Source organism: Salarias fasciatus, chromosome 5, assembly GCF_902148845.1.
Source record: "Salarias fasciatus chromosome 5, fSalaFa1.1, whole genome shotgun sequence".
NCBI lineage: Eukaryota > Metazoa > Chordata > Actinopteri > Blenniiformes > Blenniidae > Salarias > Salarias fasciatus.
The window spans coordinates 7,130,183-7,147,681 of record NC_043749.1 but is presented as its reverse complement, the minus strand read 5'-3'; the positions used below and the strand labels follow the sequence as shown (position 1 = coordinate 7,147,681).

Here is a 17,499-nt window from a genome sequence, read left to right as displayed (position 1 = left end):
GACTCAATGTACTCAGTTTAAGTATAAATCCCATTTCTAATGCTGGTTCTCATAATAACTCAAATGCAGGACAGCTGTATACACATAAGTCTAACGCTATCATGATTAAGAACTCCATTAGTCTCATTTATTCTAAACTCAAAATGGGTTTAAAATGTGAGAATGTTGAATTTCTGATAAGCTGACATTTCAATGTTGTCTGAATCAGGGATGTCAAATGTAAGGCCCGTGGGTTGCAAACTGACCCGCAAGAGACTCTAATCCAGCCTACCAACCCACCAAGCAAATTGTAAAATCGATAGTAGCAGTAGCAGACACAACACAACATTTAAAGGACAGCATTTTCAGGTGAGACCGCAAAACTTCACTTGTTTTTTGGATGTCTGTTTACCCGACAATGGTGGTCGGAGCCACTGAAAATGCAACTTTTTTAGGTGAAATGAAAACATTCAGAGTCTTGTCATGTAAATGGAGGAAAATGCTGTCAGACTATTTCAAAACACTCAATCTCAGTCTCTGTGTATACAGCAGACATGATGCTAGTGTGCATTCACATGGTGGCTGTAGAAAATGATTCTCTTGCACATGTGCGAGTAGATGGACTGTAGTAATAATGGCGTTCTCCAGAGTGGCATGACTCCCCGTCCACATTCTCCTGGGACCTGGAAGTTTTAGAACTGTCATTTGTGAAAATATCCAAGTTGTTTTTTCTGTCCATACAAATGTCCGTGTACTCGCCATTTTTAATGTTTATAGCTTATCTGTTTGCATGTGTGTGATTTTACAAAAAAAAAAAAAAGAAAACAGCAACCACTAGTGGCCCAAAGTTTCAGCAGTTTCTGAGTAAACACATTGTTTTCACAGTGTTGCAGTGAAAATGTGATTTTTTTTTCTGAAATGAAGCACCAAAACTAAAATTTCGAATCACTTGAAATTTTGTCTTGTAAACGTGACCTGAGAATGAAACTGATATATCAGTGATGCTTACAGGAAAAAATTGCTACCTTAAAACGCAAACTAGTATTAGCTTCAAAGCCATACTGACAGGGTGACAGTTTTGGAAAATATTGACATTTTATTCATGCATACTCTGCACCACAACAACAACAACAAAAAAAAACAAACAAAAAACTTTAAACTTTAAATTTAAAGGTTGTTACACTACTATTTTACCAGTCCGGCCCACTCACGATGAAATTGGGCTATATATGACCCCTCATCTAAAATGAGTTTGACTCCCTGATTCCTTGTTCAAATTAAGCAACATTACTAATGTGCATCATGTGTATTCACTTTCAGTTGGAAGATGCTCATGATGAGATGTAATTAAAATAAAAAAGACTAAACTTCCCTGTAATTAAGCATGATTTTTGTCTGTTTATGAATTAGTGCATTAACTTGAAATGTATAAACATATTTGCACAAGATCAAACAGAGTACATTAATTTATTTTTATTATCACAATAAGTACATATTTTAAAAGTCAGAACATTTACTTTTTGCAGTTCATAATCATTTTCAGTTACCAAATCATCCATCTTGATATGTCATTTATTGCCTCCAATTGCTCTATGAAATGACTCATTTCAATCTTAATGATTTTATTGGGGACTTTACAGTATGCAATATCAGCATTCAGTCAATACAAGTAATCATATTCAGTTAATGTATCAGTTGAAATATGTTCATGTTGTGCGGTTGACACTCGTGCCTCACTATGTTCAGTTTTGGGTGTGAGTTCAGGTTGTGCTCGGGGGGCTTTGAGTTTCAATGTTCTCTTTCTGGCTTTCTCCATGTTATTTTCCATAATCCAAGAGCATTTGAGGTTCTCTGGTGACTGCATCAATCGGGATAAAAGATGGACCGGAGTAGGACAGCAGTTTCATTCGATTGGCTCCAGTACTTCCAGCACAACGGTCCGAGGTCCAGTCATCACCAGTCTGGAGACCGTCCTGTAGTCCAGGTGAAGAACGCACTGTCCATTCACCTGACACACAAACTGCTGCACCTAGAAACAATCATATATAGTCTTCATTTTGCCGTAGTCTCTACATTTAATAAGGAAATATCTTCATTTTCTCCTCAATTTATTTCACCTTGATTCCAGCAGCTGCTGCAGGACTTCCAGGGTCAACAGCCTGCATATAACAGGGAGCAGCACCTCGGACAACAAAGCCCCAGCCCAGAGCGTCCCCGATCACCTGAAATCAGGTAAATTGCACTTTAGGTTCACTGGAGCACAACTTCATCACTAAAAATAGGACTAACTTTAGAGTTATTCAAAAATTGTTGCTCACAGGATGCTAAAGTAATTTTGTGAAATGTCACAAGATGCATTAATTTTTGATAACTTACTGTCAACACTTTCTTGATGAAGGGTGCGCCGGGTGCCAACAACTCTTCACATGTAACATTTCTTTTAAGAACTGTAATACCATTAAAATCACATGTTAATCACAAATACGCTTCAATATACAAGTGAGTGTCAAATTAAAAAAAAAAAACACCAAATATTAGATTAGCAATCTGGTGAATTTCTGGGATATTTTCTAATAGAAAAACAATCGTCACAATCTTTAGAAAACTGAAGCATTTTTTTTTCCTTTGATCCAGAATCTCAGCAACCTTTTTCTTTACCATAATAATTGAGGCACTAATACAGCTGTGCTGTAACTGGCAATGCCACCATTGTCATCACAGCAGTTTGTGACTCCTCATGAATGGAAACATTGTTATCTTGGGTGAGCTCCTCCCATCAGGACAGAGATGTGGAACCACAGGATCAGAAACGTCTTTTAAAACACTTGAGCATTAATTTTGCTGTCAGTCCTACCTACCAAGAATGTGTTTACCCAGACTCTACCAGCAAGCTGCTTTACTTTGCATATCCGAACATTTCATATTTGGCTGTTATCACAATTCTGTTAGATTTTTTAATAGTTCAAATAGTAGTTCTACACTTACCTGATTTAGGATTGAATCTCGGCACTGCGACTGAAGACTGTTGATTTGAAGATGGTGGAAATTCTTCTGGGTGGAGCTGAGCTGAATTCAAGCTTCCCCGACGTCCACTGATAGCCTGTTTAAGATCTTTTTTCACCCGCACTGTTATTAGATCAGAGATAAAATATGAAATATGTGAATAACGTTCACAACAAAGTCCGTGTTGAAAATACAGAAAAGGTTATTTCATGTTTTACCAGACTGGAAGGCAGCATTTTGTCTCTGTGAGTTTCTGCGTACAACAAATGGACTGTCGAGGTTCTGGTCCTCCTGAGTCTGCAGCACCTTGCCCTCGTCTTTGTCATGCTCACTCTCACTCAAAAGCTCAGACAGGCGGCGGCGGCGGCGAAAATTGATGCAAAACTGATAGAGTAACCCGCTGTCAAAGAACTCGTGCTTCTTTGCAACTTTAAGACACAGAGAGAGGAAACATGAATCAACCTTGAGAACACACCAGTCAGATGTTTGGACACACCTTCTCATTCATAGTTTTTTTTTCTCTATTTTCTGTGGATTCCCACTGAAGGCATCAAAACTATGAATGAGCGCATACTAAATTATGTTTGGGGTCAATGTCCTGTTGAAAAATAAATTTCAACTTAAAGGTGCTGTAGGCAGGATTCGGCATCCCCGCCATCTTGCTTAGGGTTACCTAAGCAAGATTGCGATTTGACCCATCTAAGATGGCCATTTGAAACCCAGCACAGCCAATCCTGTCCTGTTTTCTCTGACATCACGCCCTTACGCAAGTTAAGCCCCTCCCACAAGAACATGCGATGAATGCCCCTCGGCCAATCACGGTTAGAGCCTCAGGGGCTCTTCTGATTGGTCAAAGATACCTGGAGCTGTCGAGATTCCTTTTCAGCTCAGAACAGAGACAGATGGAAATGCTGCATCCTCGCGGTAGTGCAATTATGCTACACTCCTGAAGGATTATCAATGGATACTCTAACATTTAATCCAAAGAAAACACAGAAAAATTAGCATTGACTAGCAAAATCCTGCCTACAGCACCTTTAATGTAAACGTGATGGGATGGCATGTTGCTGCAGGATGCTGTGGCAGCCATGCTGTTCAGTTTCCCTTTAATTTTGAGTAAATCGCTAGTGTCATCAGCAAAGCGCCCCCCAGACCATCACACCTCCTCCTACATGCTTCACAGTGTGAATCATGCATATAGAAACCATCTGTTCACCTTTTGTGTGTGAGACACAAAAGCTACTAAAGATCTCAAGCTTAGACTCATAAACTCAAAGCACAGTCTAATATCCATCCCCTGTGTCTCTTGTGCTTGTTTCTCTTCATTAGTTGTGTTTTTCTTGCAGCATTTTGACCATTAAGGCCTGATTGGTGAAGCCTCCTCTGAACAGTTGCTGCAGAGAGGTGTCTGCTTCTAGAACTCTGTGTGACATTTATCTGAGCTCTAATCTGAGGTGCTCTCAACTTGCAATTTCTGAGGCTGGTGACTCAGATGAACCTTTCCTCAGCAGCAGAGGTGACTCCTGGTCTTCTTTTCCAGAGGCCGGCCTCACGTCAGCCAGTTCTGTCGTAACGCTTGAAGGTTTTTGTGACTGTACTTGGGGGCACATTCAAAAAATTTTTTTCCATTTTTTCCGCACTGAATGACCTTCAGTTCTTCCAGTAATGATGAAGTGTCATTTCTCTTTACTGAGCTGATTGGTTCTTGAATATGAATTAAAATAGGGCTGTCAACTGTACACGACTTCACTTCTGCACAACACAACTGATGGTCCCAACAATAAGAAGAAAAAAATTCCACAAATGAAGCCTGACAAGACTCACCTGTGAAGAGAAAACCATTTCAAGTGACGACTCATGAAGCTCCCTGAGAGAAGGCCAAGTGTTTCTAGCACTCTCAATAGAGCAAAGGGTGGCTACTTTGAGGAATATGAAATACAAAACAAGTTTTGAGATAGTTCACACATTTTTGTGCACTACATAATTTGCAATGTGTTCATTCACAGGTTTGTTACTTCCAGTAAGAATCTACAATGCATATAGTCGAGAAAATGAAGGAAAAACATTGAATGCGAAGATGTGTCCAAACTTTTGATTTTTAGTGTTTGCTTAAATAAATGCAGGCTTCTTTTAATACACAGAGCCATTGATTTGGTTTCTTTAGATTGCAAACATCCCAGATGGCTACTCTCTGCTGGCAGCTGCTGACAGCTTTACATCACAGGGCAAACGAGGACTCGTCTCACCGTGCTGAATGATGCCATGCTCCTGCAACGCGCGGCACAAATCCAGCCCCTGACGGCGGCTCTCTGCCTCTCCATTCTGAAGTAGCCAGTCAATGAACTGGCAGCCAGGAAAGGAGCGGTGATATGCAACACCATGCTCCTCTCTCAGCTGCAGGATGGAGTCTTTGTCTGCAATGAGTCTGGGGAAACGGATGCAAAGTTATAGATCAGATTACTTAGGGCATGCAAATGTATTATGTACAAAAAAACCCCGAAAAGGGAACATTTATTCACACTTATTTGTCAAGTAGTCAATGTATTGCGTTGCTGAGCTGGATTCTTTTTTTCTCATGAATGCTATCAATATTTGTTGTATAGAACACGTCAAGGTTATCTGATCCTGCTGAAACGCTGCAGCTCTTACTGTTCGAACAGCCGTTGTCCTCGCATGAAGATTTTCACCTCCGTATTGAAGGGAAATGTGCCATCGTCTTTGCGGAAACGGAACAGCAGTTTGGCATCCTTGAATACAGACCTCTTGTCACAGACTAAGAAAAAAAAAAGACAGTGCCATCTTCTAAATGCATTAAACGGTCATGAAATATCTCCTGTACAGTTGAGCTCTGGTGCTCTCGCTCTCCTACCGTGGTGAACAATGTCATGGTCCAGGAGGTGCTGCACGAGACGGACAGCTGTGACTCGATCTGCAGCTTCCTTGTGGCTCATCAGCCAGTCGATCAGCTCCTGAGCCACGAAGCAGTTGGGATAGGTCCGCAGGTGGTAGCGTCGATCCTTGATCAGTTTTCCGTCGTGAAGTTTCAACCTTGTTCAAGTCAGCCCGTGGTCGTTAATCTTTACATCTGTCACATGCTGAACAATAACAAAATACGTGACAGCAATTTCCTGTGACTGTTTCAAACCCTACCTGAGTTGTTCCCCTGCAATCATCACTTCGGCCTTATGCTGCCGAGCCACGGCTTTTCTCCGAATGCTACTTGTTCGCTCCATGTTTGTTATCTCCGCTCTGCAAGTAAGTGGAGCTCACTTTTCGTTTTGGTCTTTTGTGTTTACAAAATACCGACTGAAGCACGGAGAACCCCCTGCCATGTGGGAGACATGTTGTGTATACAGAAAGAGAGACGAAGGCATGGCGAGCATCAGGTTGAGAGGATCTCTCGACTCAAGTGTTCAAACTTTTCAGGCTGAAATGCTCTTTATTCTTCCGTTAGAGTCAATCATCTGATATGTTTCGCTTGTCACCTGCGAGGCTGTAGATTTTTCATTTCTTTTTGGAGAACAAACGGTCCCTATTAATTACCTTCATAATGGGAGACCACCTGCCAAAGCCACTTATTGGATGATTTGAAGTTGGCTTGCAAGATCTGGAATTTGTTTTAATGAGAATGATTCACTTAATGTATGTTTGTAGAGAAGAAGATGAGACATAACAGATAAATGTAGAAATATGTGGGTTTGGTCTTGGTGCTACGGTTTTAAGAAAAGCTATTATGCATGATGGTGTTGCTGCAGGAGGAGGCTGAATCAGGCCACACTTTAAAGGTCACCATAACCTGTGTGACTACAGGAAATGTGAGAGGTACAGTATTTATCTTCTGTTGACTTTAATGCAAACCAAAGTCGTCCTCAGGAGACTAAAGCGTACGTGTTCCCCACACATTCTGTCCTTTCTCTCAGGGTGAATATAGACTGTCCCTTCTTTAGCAGACCTTAACCCCAAGATACATGTAACCAGCATTTATCATCTTCATACTTCTTTCCGATTGGTGGAGACGCTAGTGTTTTGTGTATCCACGTCTGCACAATACTCTCAGTTCTATCACCAAGATAAAGTCCTATAAAGTCTATAGAGCCAGTAATGCAGGTGCATTTAGGCTGCTAGCATCCTGTAATTAGCATAAGTTACACTACACAGTGTCACCCTGCCCCGCTGGCATTAATCCTATTATGTGTCCCTGAGAAATCCTTGCTCAGTCACTTTGTCTCCTCTTTTCCTCTCTTCCCAGCAAATAAACCCGACTGAAACAATGGCTCTCCATTGTCGGACAGCAGTTTGTATTGGTTTTGGCTTCAATCCTCCAAGCTCATCAGCGAGCCTTTCACTATCTTTGGAGTAAGCACAGCCTGAGAGGGTCAGGCCGGGGCAAGAACACGGCTTAACCCTTCGTTTTCCTGTGAAAACACCGTGACCTCTGGACACGTGTTTTTTGTACTGTACTAGCTGCTGGTTCGGTGTCACTGGGTTCAGCGTCTATAGCTGAAACCATCAGAAATTCCTCTGCGATGAGCTTTTTCATCTGTTATCCATTTGTAGCTTCTTGCATTGCCAGTGTTCCCTACATAAAGTTTGAGCCATTTATGATCATTTTAGACATGTGCACACTTGACACTGTGAGAAACAGGAAAAAAAAAAACAACAACAGAGAGATAGTTAAATAATCAAACCAAAATTCAAAGTGATGGAAGAGCTGGAGAGGATGTTTTCACACTCCAGGAAGAACTAACACAAGCACGCATGTGTTTGTTTCCTCATATCTTCTGTGAGCTTGTCAGCCACCATTGCTTTCCCGTTACCCTTGTTTTCCTTGGTGTGTATGCAAAATCCTGGAGCTTCAGAAAGACTGTGTGCACAATTACATCGGGGCTGCCGCAGTACACAATATTGGCCACAAGCTGTCAGTATTCACCTTTGAGCTAAATAAGGAACAGGGCACTGTGGACTGAATTTTATGGTCTCTTTTGTTGTTGTTGTTTAAATGACATTAGACAGCCACTTGAATTGTAACCAAAAAAATAAAAATAAAATAAAAATCAATGAACAACATTGAATTCTGGCCATATTAAAGATTGAAAGAAAAAATTATATAGGGCAGCCCAGTTCAGTTTTAAGAGTACTTATTATATTAAGTAAATAAACATAACAACGATCTTGGATCTTCTTTAAATAATATTTTGTATTATTAAAACGGGTCAAGTTGATGCAACTATGAGAAAGTTAAATGCATGATATAAGTTCCAGTTGATCCTGTGAAATAAGTTGGCCAGAACCTTCGACAGTAGTCTGGCCATATAAGAGAATAAAACACGTTACGATCTAAAATGTGCCCTGCTGTGCGCACATTTATTGGTGGTCAAACGGTGGTCACGCACACATCGTGGGGGAAAGACTGGAAGCAGCTTTTATGCAAATCATCCTCTGGAGTGTTTCCATTGGAGAGCGGCGTGGAGGTGTAGTCTGGAGCGCGTGACATCATGCAATGCAGCTGTATGAAGAAAGTGCGCTTCTCCTCAACACTCAGACTGAGGTGCGTCCGCTCCTTCGGCGTTTTGCGGCTCCTGAAGCCAAACAGACTGAACCACAAGTCAGTGTCCCGCGGAGCTTTACTAGGTGGGAGCGTGTTTTTGCTTTTTTTCCCTCTTCCGTGCATGTTTTTTCTCCTTCTTCTCGAGTGAAAAGTCAAAGTTTGGAAGTACTTTTAAATCTTTTTTCTTTTTTTTAAATACACGTGAGCGCGATTTGACAGACTGCATGAGAGACCAGTGGACACTCGGCGCTCTTTGAAGGAGAGACCAGTGTGTGTTGAATATGACCGCTGAGGCGCACTCGCATCTGGGACTGCAGAAGGCATCCATGGATTTCGTCAGCGACTTTGACTTGATGAAGTTTGGCGTGAAGAAGGAGACGATGCAGGGTCTGGACCGCTCCTTCATCGGCCCGTGCAGCCAGCTGCAGAGACCGGACTCCGTCTCCTCCACCCCTGCCAGCACACCTTGCAACTCGGTGCCCTCCTCGCCACATCTCAACCCGAACGAGCAGAGAAACAACCCGGGGGGCGACCAGTTCTGGATACCCAACAACGGGGGTTACCCCCAGCAGATGTACCCCCAAGCTTTCGGCCTGACCCCCGAAGACGCAGTGGAGGCCCTGATCGGCGCCACGGCGCAGCAGGGACACCCCAGCGCGCCCCACGGCCACCAGCCGCCACCTTTCCAGGCTGACTACGAGGGCTACGGTCACCTGTCCGAGCCCGTGCAGCACTACGCGGGCCTCCCGGGTCACTCCGACCTGCAGGGCATCCCCAGCGCCCCCTGCCACGACCCCTATCTGAAAGATGACCTGGGGAGCGCGTCCCCCCAGTCGCCGGAGGCCCAGCAGGTCGTGGGCGCGCACCACCACCACCACCACCACCACCTGCAGCCGCAGCCGCACAGCCGCCACGACAGGCGCTCCAACGCCGAGATGCACTTCTCGGACGACCAGCTGGTGTCCATGTCCGTCAGGGAGCTGAACCGGCTCCTCCGGGGCCTCAGCAAAGACGAGGTGATGCGCCTGAAGCAGAAGCGCCGGACCCTGAAAAACCGAGGCTACGCACAGTCCTGCCGCTACAAGCGCGTCCAGCAGAAACACATCCTGGAGCACGAAAAGACGAGCCTGGTGTCACAGGTGGAGCAGCTCAAACACGAACTCAACAGACTGATCCGGGAGAGGGACGCATACAAACTCAAGTGCGAGAAACTGTCTGGTGCCAACTGTTACCACGAAACTGGCTCCACCAGCGACAACCCTTCCTCACCCGAGTATTTAATATGATTTTTTTTTTTTTCCTTTTTCTTTTTTATCATGCGGAACTGATTTCTCCCAAAGGGTGGCATTCATGTTGACAGCTTGCCTTGCTCTCTAACAAACAATCCCACGGATCCGTCAAAGTTTTGAATCATCTCTGGACATGACTCAAATTATTGTTCTCCACAAGAGTGGCAACAAGTTGTGAATGAAAGATTGCAAAGAAACATGCATGCAGGACATGTGTGATATGTTTTTATTTTATACGGGCATATCTGTAGGTTATTTTGTCTGAAAGAAGATACTTGAAAAAATCAGAGGATACTTCCTTTTTTTCATTATGATACAACTTTAATCCCTCAGTTACTGTTCATTTTCAATTTTGGTGATTTTTGCTTTGCATAGTTTTTTTTTTTTGTAGCTCAAATTAAATTTTGTCTTCATGCTTTGTTGAAATAGAAAACACATATGATGCTAGAAATTAAACTTCTCTTATTTTTATGAAGCTTATTCTGCTGGACAGATGTGTTCCTCATTTGCTTTTCTTTTTATCATAATATACAATTTTGCAACAAATTCTAATTGTTTTTCGTTTACTGTTTTATTTTTCATTTACCATGGATCAATAAACCTATTGTGACTTTTTACAATTGTCTCTCATCTCCTGACCAATTAGTATTTTATAAAACACTACAAAATTCTGTCTCAACGGGAAATTATTTAACATTTTTCTGCCTTTGTAATCCCAGACATGCAATTTGTTTGTAGCTGTAGGCGTTATTTCAACAATTTTAATCATTTCAGTCATAAAAGCAACAAAACATTAGTTTTAATTATTAACTACCTAACAGGAGTTTTAGCCAGAATAACATGTGCATAAACTGTGTGAAGCCAAAGTGAAATAACAGGAGAGAAAAAAACATCTTCTGTTATCTAACTTTGTGCTCTAAATTTATGCAGAGATCTATAAAATTCAGAAGAAGAAAAAACAAAGTTACACAGTCAGGTTGGCAATATTTCAACATCAAGAAATAAAAGTGTATTTCAATCACTCCTCAAAACAAAAACTAAAAAAAAAAAAAATGAAGGCACTAACAAGCAAAGTGTTAGTGTGTATGAGTTTAGTGATGAATGAAAGGACGAGTGCTTCGCTCCCCTTCCCCGACCTTTGGCCTTCGTGGAGCGCCGCTTCCTGTGGGACCCCGGCATGTGAAAGCACAGGGGGGCTGACTGGCAGGGGCTGTGGGGCACAGATAAAATGGAGTGGAAATCATGCTTCCCCTCCACTCTCTTCCTCAGACAAACAGATCACCTCTGCATTCATTAACAGAGGAAGAGAGAAACAACAGCCACAGCACAGCTCTCCACACTCCACTGGCCGGCTCACAAGGATTTCTCTTTTTTTCTCACTTGATCTGTTTTTTTCTTAATCCGCAAGCAAATTTCCTGAACACAGATCATTCCCAGTTCAAGACTACAATAATATTTGGATGAGTGTTATAGTCCCAAGGGCAGTGCGATAATGTGTGATAAGTAGTCACATTGTAAATTGAGTTTCTAACCTTTGTGACGGCCTCTGTGCAGAGGATCTCAGGGAGCATTTGTGTGTCACTGGAGACTTTGGCTTTTTAGCAGTAATTTAGCTGGGCAGGTGTCTCGGTAAAGCAGCGCCTCCCTTTTACCCGGGACACCCGGTTCTCTTTTTTATACGTGACCTCTGACAGTTTTGACCTCACCCCTCTGTTCAGGGAAAGCTGCTCTTGAGTCACACCACAGGTGCAAAAGCACTTTTCCTGAAAACAGGCCCCGTGCATGAAGGTCGAGGCGCTGCGCTGGGAGTGTGTGACGTAGACCGCATTTTTTGAATATCGAGGATGCAGCAGAAAATAAGCAAATGGGATTTACTGCATTTCGCATTGTTTTTCTACCTTTTACTGCTACTAAAGAGTGTGAAAAAAGCAACTACATTAAGTATAATCCACAATTACAGGATTAATTCACAGAAACAGATTGATTCTTAATGTTTTGATATGATTAATTCACAGTAAATCAGTTTTGCTTGACTGCTCTACAAAATCTAAAATTCAACATCACATTTTGAAATAGAGGATTTGCTTTATTAATTTAACCTTTTCTAGAATTCTGTCATTTTTAAATGTCAAAATGAGCAAGAGAACATGCTGGAACATGTTTCAGCTAACTGAACTGAAAATGCCTAAAATTATACAGCATTGTGATTAATTTAGTGGATTGTGTAAGGGCGTATTTGCACATGCAATGCTGTAGAAAATTGCATGCCGGATCTGCGTATTAACATATTCTTGCATGCACGTTTCATTTCGTGCACTGGTGTGTTTTCGTAGGTGTGGTTTTCAAAGGGAACATGTCTTTGTGTGCGGCTGCCTGCTTGCGCACTCGCTTTCATCACATGTGTATTTCCAAGCAACAGTGGAATAATACAGTAGAAGTGTTGGCGAGGAGATCGGTTTGTGGTGCTGTGTGACAGTGTGCTGGGTGCCATTGTAGAAACGATTAGCCAGCTCTTTTCCCTCGCATGTGATAGGCTGCCGGGCCTGATGTGGGAGCCTCGCACTTCCCCCTCCACCACCCGCACCCCCTCCATCCTCACCCTCCCGCCACCAACACCCCGAGCCCACAGCGCCTGAGGCTGGCTACTGAGTCAGCAGGAGGGAAAGGTGTCTGCACGGCTGTGGCATCAGAACAAGAGAGAGAGAGAGAGAGAGAGAGCGATAGAGAGGGAGAGAGAGAGAAATAGCTGGAGAAGGATAAAGAAAAACGCTTCAGAATAGACACGCTTGCATTTTTTAAGAACAGACAGAGAGAAGGGAAGATTGCACAGAGAAAAAGTCAGAACAAGATGATGAAGCAGGTTAAAGGGGAGACATCGTCACCCACTATATTATTTCGCAACCCTCCTTTGTCGAGGGCTCGTGTTTTATATCTTCAAGGGAAGATGCTCACTCTAAATTTAGCTATAGCTCACGTTTACGCATTGAGTAATGCCTCGGATTGGCAAATGTTCAGTGAAAACACTTAAATGTGTTCATCAGAGTCAGTTGAGTGCCGTGCCAACCTCTTGGCGGAGTGCTGGCGTTTGCCAAGGCCTGGCTGCGTCTCAGACAGCGGACACAGACAGAGGAATGCTGCAGATACTCACCATTGTGTAGGGAGAGGCAGAGGAATGCAGGCTGCCAGGCTACGTACACTAACGCCAATGAACACAGCCAGAGGCCTCGAGCCATGAGGGAGGGCCAAAAGACCCCCACAGTCAAACAGGGCTCGCCGCTTCCATCTGGGATATGATACCCATCTACCCCTTGACGAACTCAGCTATCCAAACACATTTATTGCGCCGGGCCTAGCTGACACACAAACTGAAGAGATTACCTATTAAATTGACATTTTGATCAATCAGTCGAGAGTTGATAGCTCAAACAGTGAAGTAAAGCGCTCTTCTCTGTTAAAAAAGGACAATCAGTTGGTGAATTCAAAGTATCAGTCATGATCGCTAAAAGTCAACCCAGCCAGACGTTTGACCCCCAAAAGCTCAGCATTTCCAGCCCCAACCGGTTCTCTGCCTGCTGTTTTGCAACAGAGAAGTTTCATGCTGCGGCTGATCGTCTATGAGTGAGTCTTCACGTGAAGAGCAGAGCAAAGACTTGGATGAAGGACAGGATGGACGAGGGGCTTCCTCTTTCACTTCCTATATGAGGGTCCAGTCAAGTGACTCTTTGTGAGAGTGTTCGGTTGTATTTTGCAGGAAAACGCAGCTTCGATGGCTGTGGTTTCCGCTCAGGATGTCCAGTTGTTTCTGTGGCACTGTGAATCATACACTGATCACACACGCACATAGATGTCTCCATGGACATGGTATATACACACAACACACACAGGCGTGCTTATCCACATGCAGATTTAAATTTTAATAGTCTTTTATTGCTCTTGCTCACAGACACACACACACACACACACACACACACACACACACACACACACACACACACAGAATCATGTGATTTTGTCAGGTATATACCGAGTTGTCTCCTAAACTGTTATGACAGCAATGTTCCGTCTTGTTACCACATCCTGAAAAACAGCAATTATGATTGCACTACTGGTAATGACTAAAGTTATCACATGACAGACCCTGCAAGATCCAGCTGGGTGGATTAATGTATAGCCCCAGAACGACAATAAAGCCAGTCTCGTTATCTCATTGGCTGTAATAAGGAATCTGACTTCCTGGGGACGCCGTGTGCAGCGTGTTTGTGCATGATCTCCTGGGGATCTGATAGGAAGGCCCTCTGATAAAGTGCCTGTCACGTTTCAGTGAGCACCACTGAGGGAAGTGTGACAAAGTCCTGTCACATTACAGACCCTGGACTTTGCCTGCAGAGCAAAAGGTTGATCCGGCGTTTGTAATAATTATACAGGCTCCTCTCAGCGTGACAGGACCAATATAAAACACTCTGTTAACAGCAGTGAAAAACAGAAGGAGAATGAGTTCACCTGAATGCACGGCTGTACAAGGTGCATTCTGACAGTTTAAACATCTCAACTTTACTGCAATACTTCTAAATACTTTGTTTTCATGAGGCGGGAAGCTAACAAGTGTGAAATAGGAATAAATATGGAGGGAGAATAATTGAAGAGAGAGAGAGAGAGAAGTGAGTCTTTCCCTTTCATTCCCTCTTAGGATTTCCTGTTCTGTTTTATGGGGGTCATGCAGCTGGCAGGCGCCCTCCTGTTTCTGTCCATAATGATGACAGGCATCCATTAGTGCACAGTAGAAACACGAGCCACAGAGGTTAAGTCAGGATCCCCCCCCCCTCCTCAACCCTGACAGCCTCTTCCCTTTCCACAGCCCGCTGCACCCCCGGTATACAACCCACCTATCTATAGGGAAGATAATTGTGGCTGTCAGTTGCTGTGGACAAAGCGTCACTGATTAAGGGTCAGCTCCTGCTCAGGCGCTGGCGTGTGGGTCCTGACGAGTTTAACACAACCTGGGAAGCAGGTCCGGCCTCCCGGGGATAAGGCTCTGTCTCTGGTCTTTAACATGCTCACATCCGGGAAGGGTAATGGTGTGTGGGGCGCACTCTGGTTTTTTGGGAAAAAAGCACTGCTGATGGGAAAATAAACACTTCTGGTAGCTGTTAGGCAATGAAAAACAAGAAAGCACGTTTTTAGCGATTTTTAATCTCCGTGCGTGACGGAGAAAAAGGATACACTCGTGTTTGCCGAGATAAAGTTGCTCCCAACAGTGAATTCATGCGATTTCATTCACTATCTAAATATATGTTTAATTTTCTAAACACAGAGCAAGAATATATTTGCTCACTAAAATGGGGAAGTAGATTAGAGCAAGTGATGGGTTTTTTTTTTTCGTTTTAAAAAAGAAACCCCAGCTGTCGGTGCGCGTGCAGCCTTCAGCAGCCCTCTCTGTGAGTTTGTGCGGGTGTTGCTGACACCAGTGTCGGCCTGCCGTGTCGATGCGTTTTGGTGAAGTCTAACAGGCCTCCTTGGAATTGGGTGTGTCACGCTCCCACTAATGTGTCATGTTAACGTCTCCCTTGTGTCATAACTCTTCCTCCATGTTTCTCAGAAGCGATCCACCGAGCGCAAAAGACATATTATTTTTCCCTCAGAGCCAATTTTAGCACCGCTGTATCGTCCTGTGCCCCCAGTGCAGCTGGAGGACTTGGCACAGGGACGGTCACACACCCATTCTTTGATTCTTTGACCATCTTTGTCATCAAGTTCAGTGTTGAGCCTCTGCTAAAATAACCGAGGGATGACCGAGTAAGTGCTGTGGTCAGACTGTCGGGGGGAAAAAAGCATGTGATCGGTCAACGCTGAGCTTTAAGAGACCTTCAGGGGGGATGCAGGCCTTTATCCTGTAGTGAACCCATGTAGCTGTTTGCTCTTTTTGAAGCCAAGATACAGGAAGTGCTTTGTTCTACATTCTTAAGTGGTAGAATAAAAAAGAGAAACTCTAACTTCTCGAAAAAAATATAAATTAAAGGTCACAAGAAAACAGCATAGTTTATTGTGGGTGATAGAAGAATTCCCACTGAACTTAAACTGCAACACAAATTCTTGTTAGAGTGTCCAAGAACAAGTAATGCACACACAAACGTACTATATTATTTAATTGTAAAAGGCGTAAGGCATCGAGCAGCATTTTCATTTATGTTTAAGCACAACGTGAGCTCACCTTTCTTTTTTTCTCTCTTTCTCTGTCTGCCTGCTGTGTGTGGGAGTCGAACTCAGAAGAATGAAGAGTGAGCTGAGTGACAACAGTGCAAGAATGCTTGAGCGAGTTTAGCTAAAAGGCCTGGGTGACATCCTTTTTAATCATTGACACTATTCATTCATCCATCTTCTGTACCACTTTATAAAATTCAGTGTTGGGGGGGGGGCGGCTGCAGCTGATTCCTGCTGAGTACGAAGGCAGGTAACCAGTCCATCAAAGCACAAACACTCATTTCTACAAGAGAATGTTTTATAAGTGACAAAATATATGTTAAATTACTCATATTCCAACACTAACTCTGTGATGTTCATCAAGCCACAAACACAATGTTTGTTTGTGATATCCTTAAAGATGACATTTGTTTGTTCACCCAGTCGCTCACTTGATAAATATACAGGAGGCTGACATTGTCAACCAAGTCAGATATGGCATCATACTAACAAGCTTTAATATTTTATTTTTCAGAGACAGCATTTGTCACTCTTCACATCGACCTTGTTGGCCTGCTCTTGTGCAGTAATCCACTTTAAGTGCAGTTGACTGTAGTTTCTGAACCCTTTTAGTTTATCTGTGAATGACAAGAAACACAGTTGCAGTTAAAACAGTTCATAAAATGTCATACCAATCTGATATTTGTATTAAAAAAAATTTGAAAAAACCCCCAATAAAACGCGACATCAAGGAAAAGTTGTGGTTTCACTTCTATGACAAGGATTTATCAACTGAAGAATACAAATGTGTTTAAAGCACTTGAATCCATCCCATCTCCAATAAACTAGGTGTTCCAGTCCGAGCCAACATCATGGCCTGACTTTGCACCATTAGTATAGCTCAACATATTGACTGCAGCAGTTTCAAAGGTGCATTGTATAAGCATTCAGTGGAATCTATCAATAAAACTGCAGATTATAATGAAACTAGAGATATACTCCCCGACTATACTCTTCCCTTGCACAAGTGTTAGGCAGTGATTATATTCCTTGTCTTCTCGACAATTTTGACAAAAGTTTGATCATACATTGCTATTCTGAACATTGGACCAGAAGATAAAACACATATCGCTTTGCTGACAATCACTGCGATGTATTTTCTGTGACATAACTTTAACAGCACTGTGTAGTTGACTGGACTCAAAACATGCTGAGGTCAAAACAGTAGCAGGAATTACAACCTTGTGCAGATCAGTTTCACTCTGCTGTAAGAAAACTTCATGCCTGAAGCCTGTTACATTTTGGATTTGAGTTATTTAAGGTTCTTCCGTCAGTCCAATCCCAATTTGACCAAACTGCACCAGAGTTTGTTTTTAAATGAGCTAAGACCTGTTTTGAAATGTATTTGGTCCACTTGTTTGGTACTAATAACAGCTGGAGTCTCATTGTCCTCCCTTACCACCACTGCACTAAAGCAGAAATAACAACGGGGTCAGGTTATCT

General features: G+C 42.9%; 2 protein-coding genes across 2 annotated transcripts; one reads left to right on the top strand and one right to left on the bottom strand.

The window, feature by feature from the left end:
- Positions 1-1,108: 1,108 nt before the first annotated feature.
- Positions 1,109-6,265, bottom strand: LOC115388368 (DEP domain-containing mTOR-interacting protein). The gene is made up of 9 exons (XM_030091472.1): positions 6,133-6,265; positions 5,852-6,030; positions 5,632-5,755; positions 5,229-5,407; positions 3,201-3,410; positions 2,965-3,105; positions 2,356-2,426; positions 2,097-2,201; positions 1,109-2,008 (listed from the first exon to the last, which is right to left on the bottom strand). The coding sequence occupies exons 1-9, from the start codon at positions 6,213-6,215 to the stop codon at positions 1,883-1,885; spliced, it is 1,218 nt and encodes a 405-aa protein (XP_029947332.1). The 5' UTR covers positions 6,216-6,265; the 3' UTR covers positions 1,109-1,882.
- A 2,153-nt stretch (positions 6,266-8,418) lies between these two features.
- On the top strand, positions 8,419-10,434 carry mafbb (v-maf avian musculoaponeurotic fibrosarcoma oncogene homolog Bb). The gene has a single exon (XM_030091473.1). It carries the CDS (start codon positions 8,812-8,814, stop codon positions 9,814-9,816), a length of 1,005 nt encoding a protein of 334 aa, XP_029947333.1. The 5' UTR covers positions 8,419-8,811; the 3' UTR covers positions 9,817-10,434.
- Positions 10,435-17,499: the final 7,065 nt, after the last annotated feature.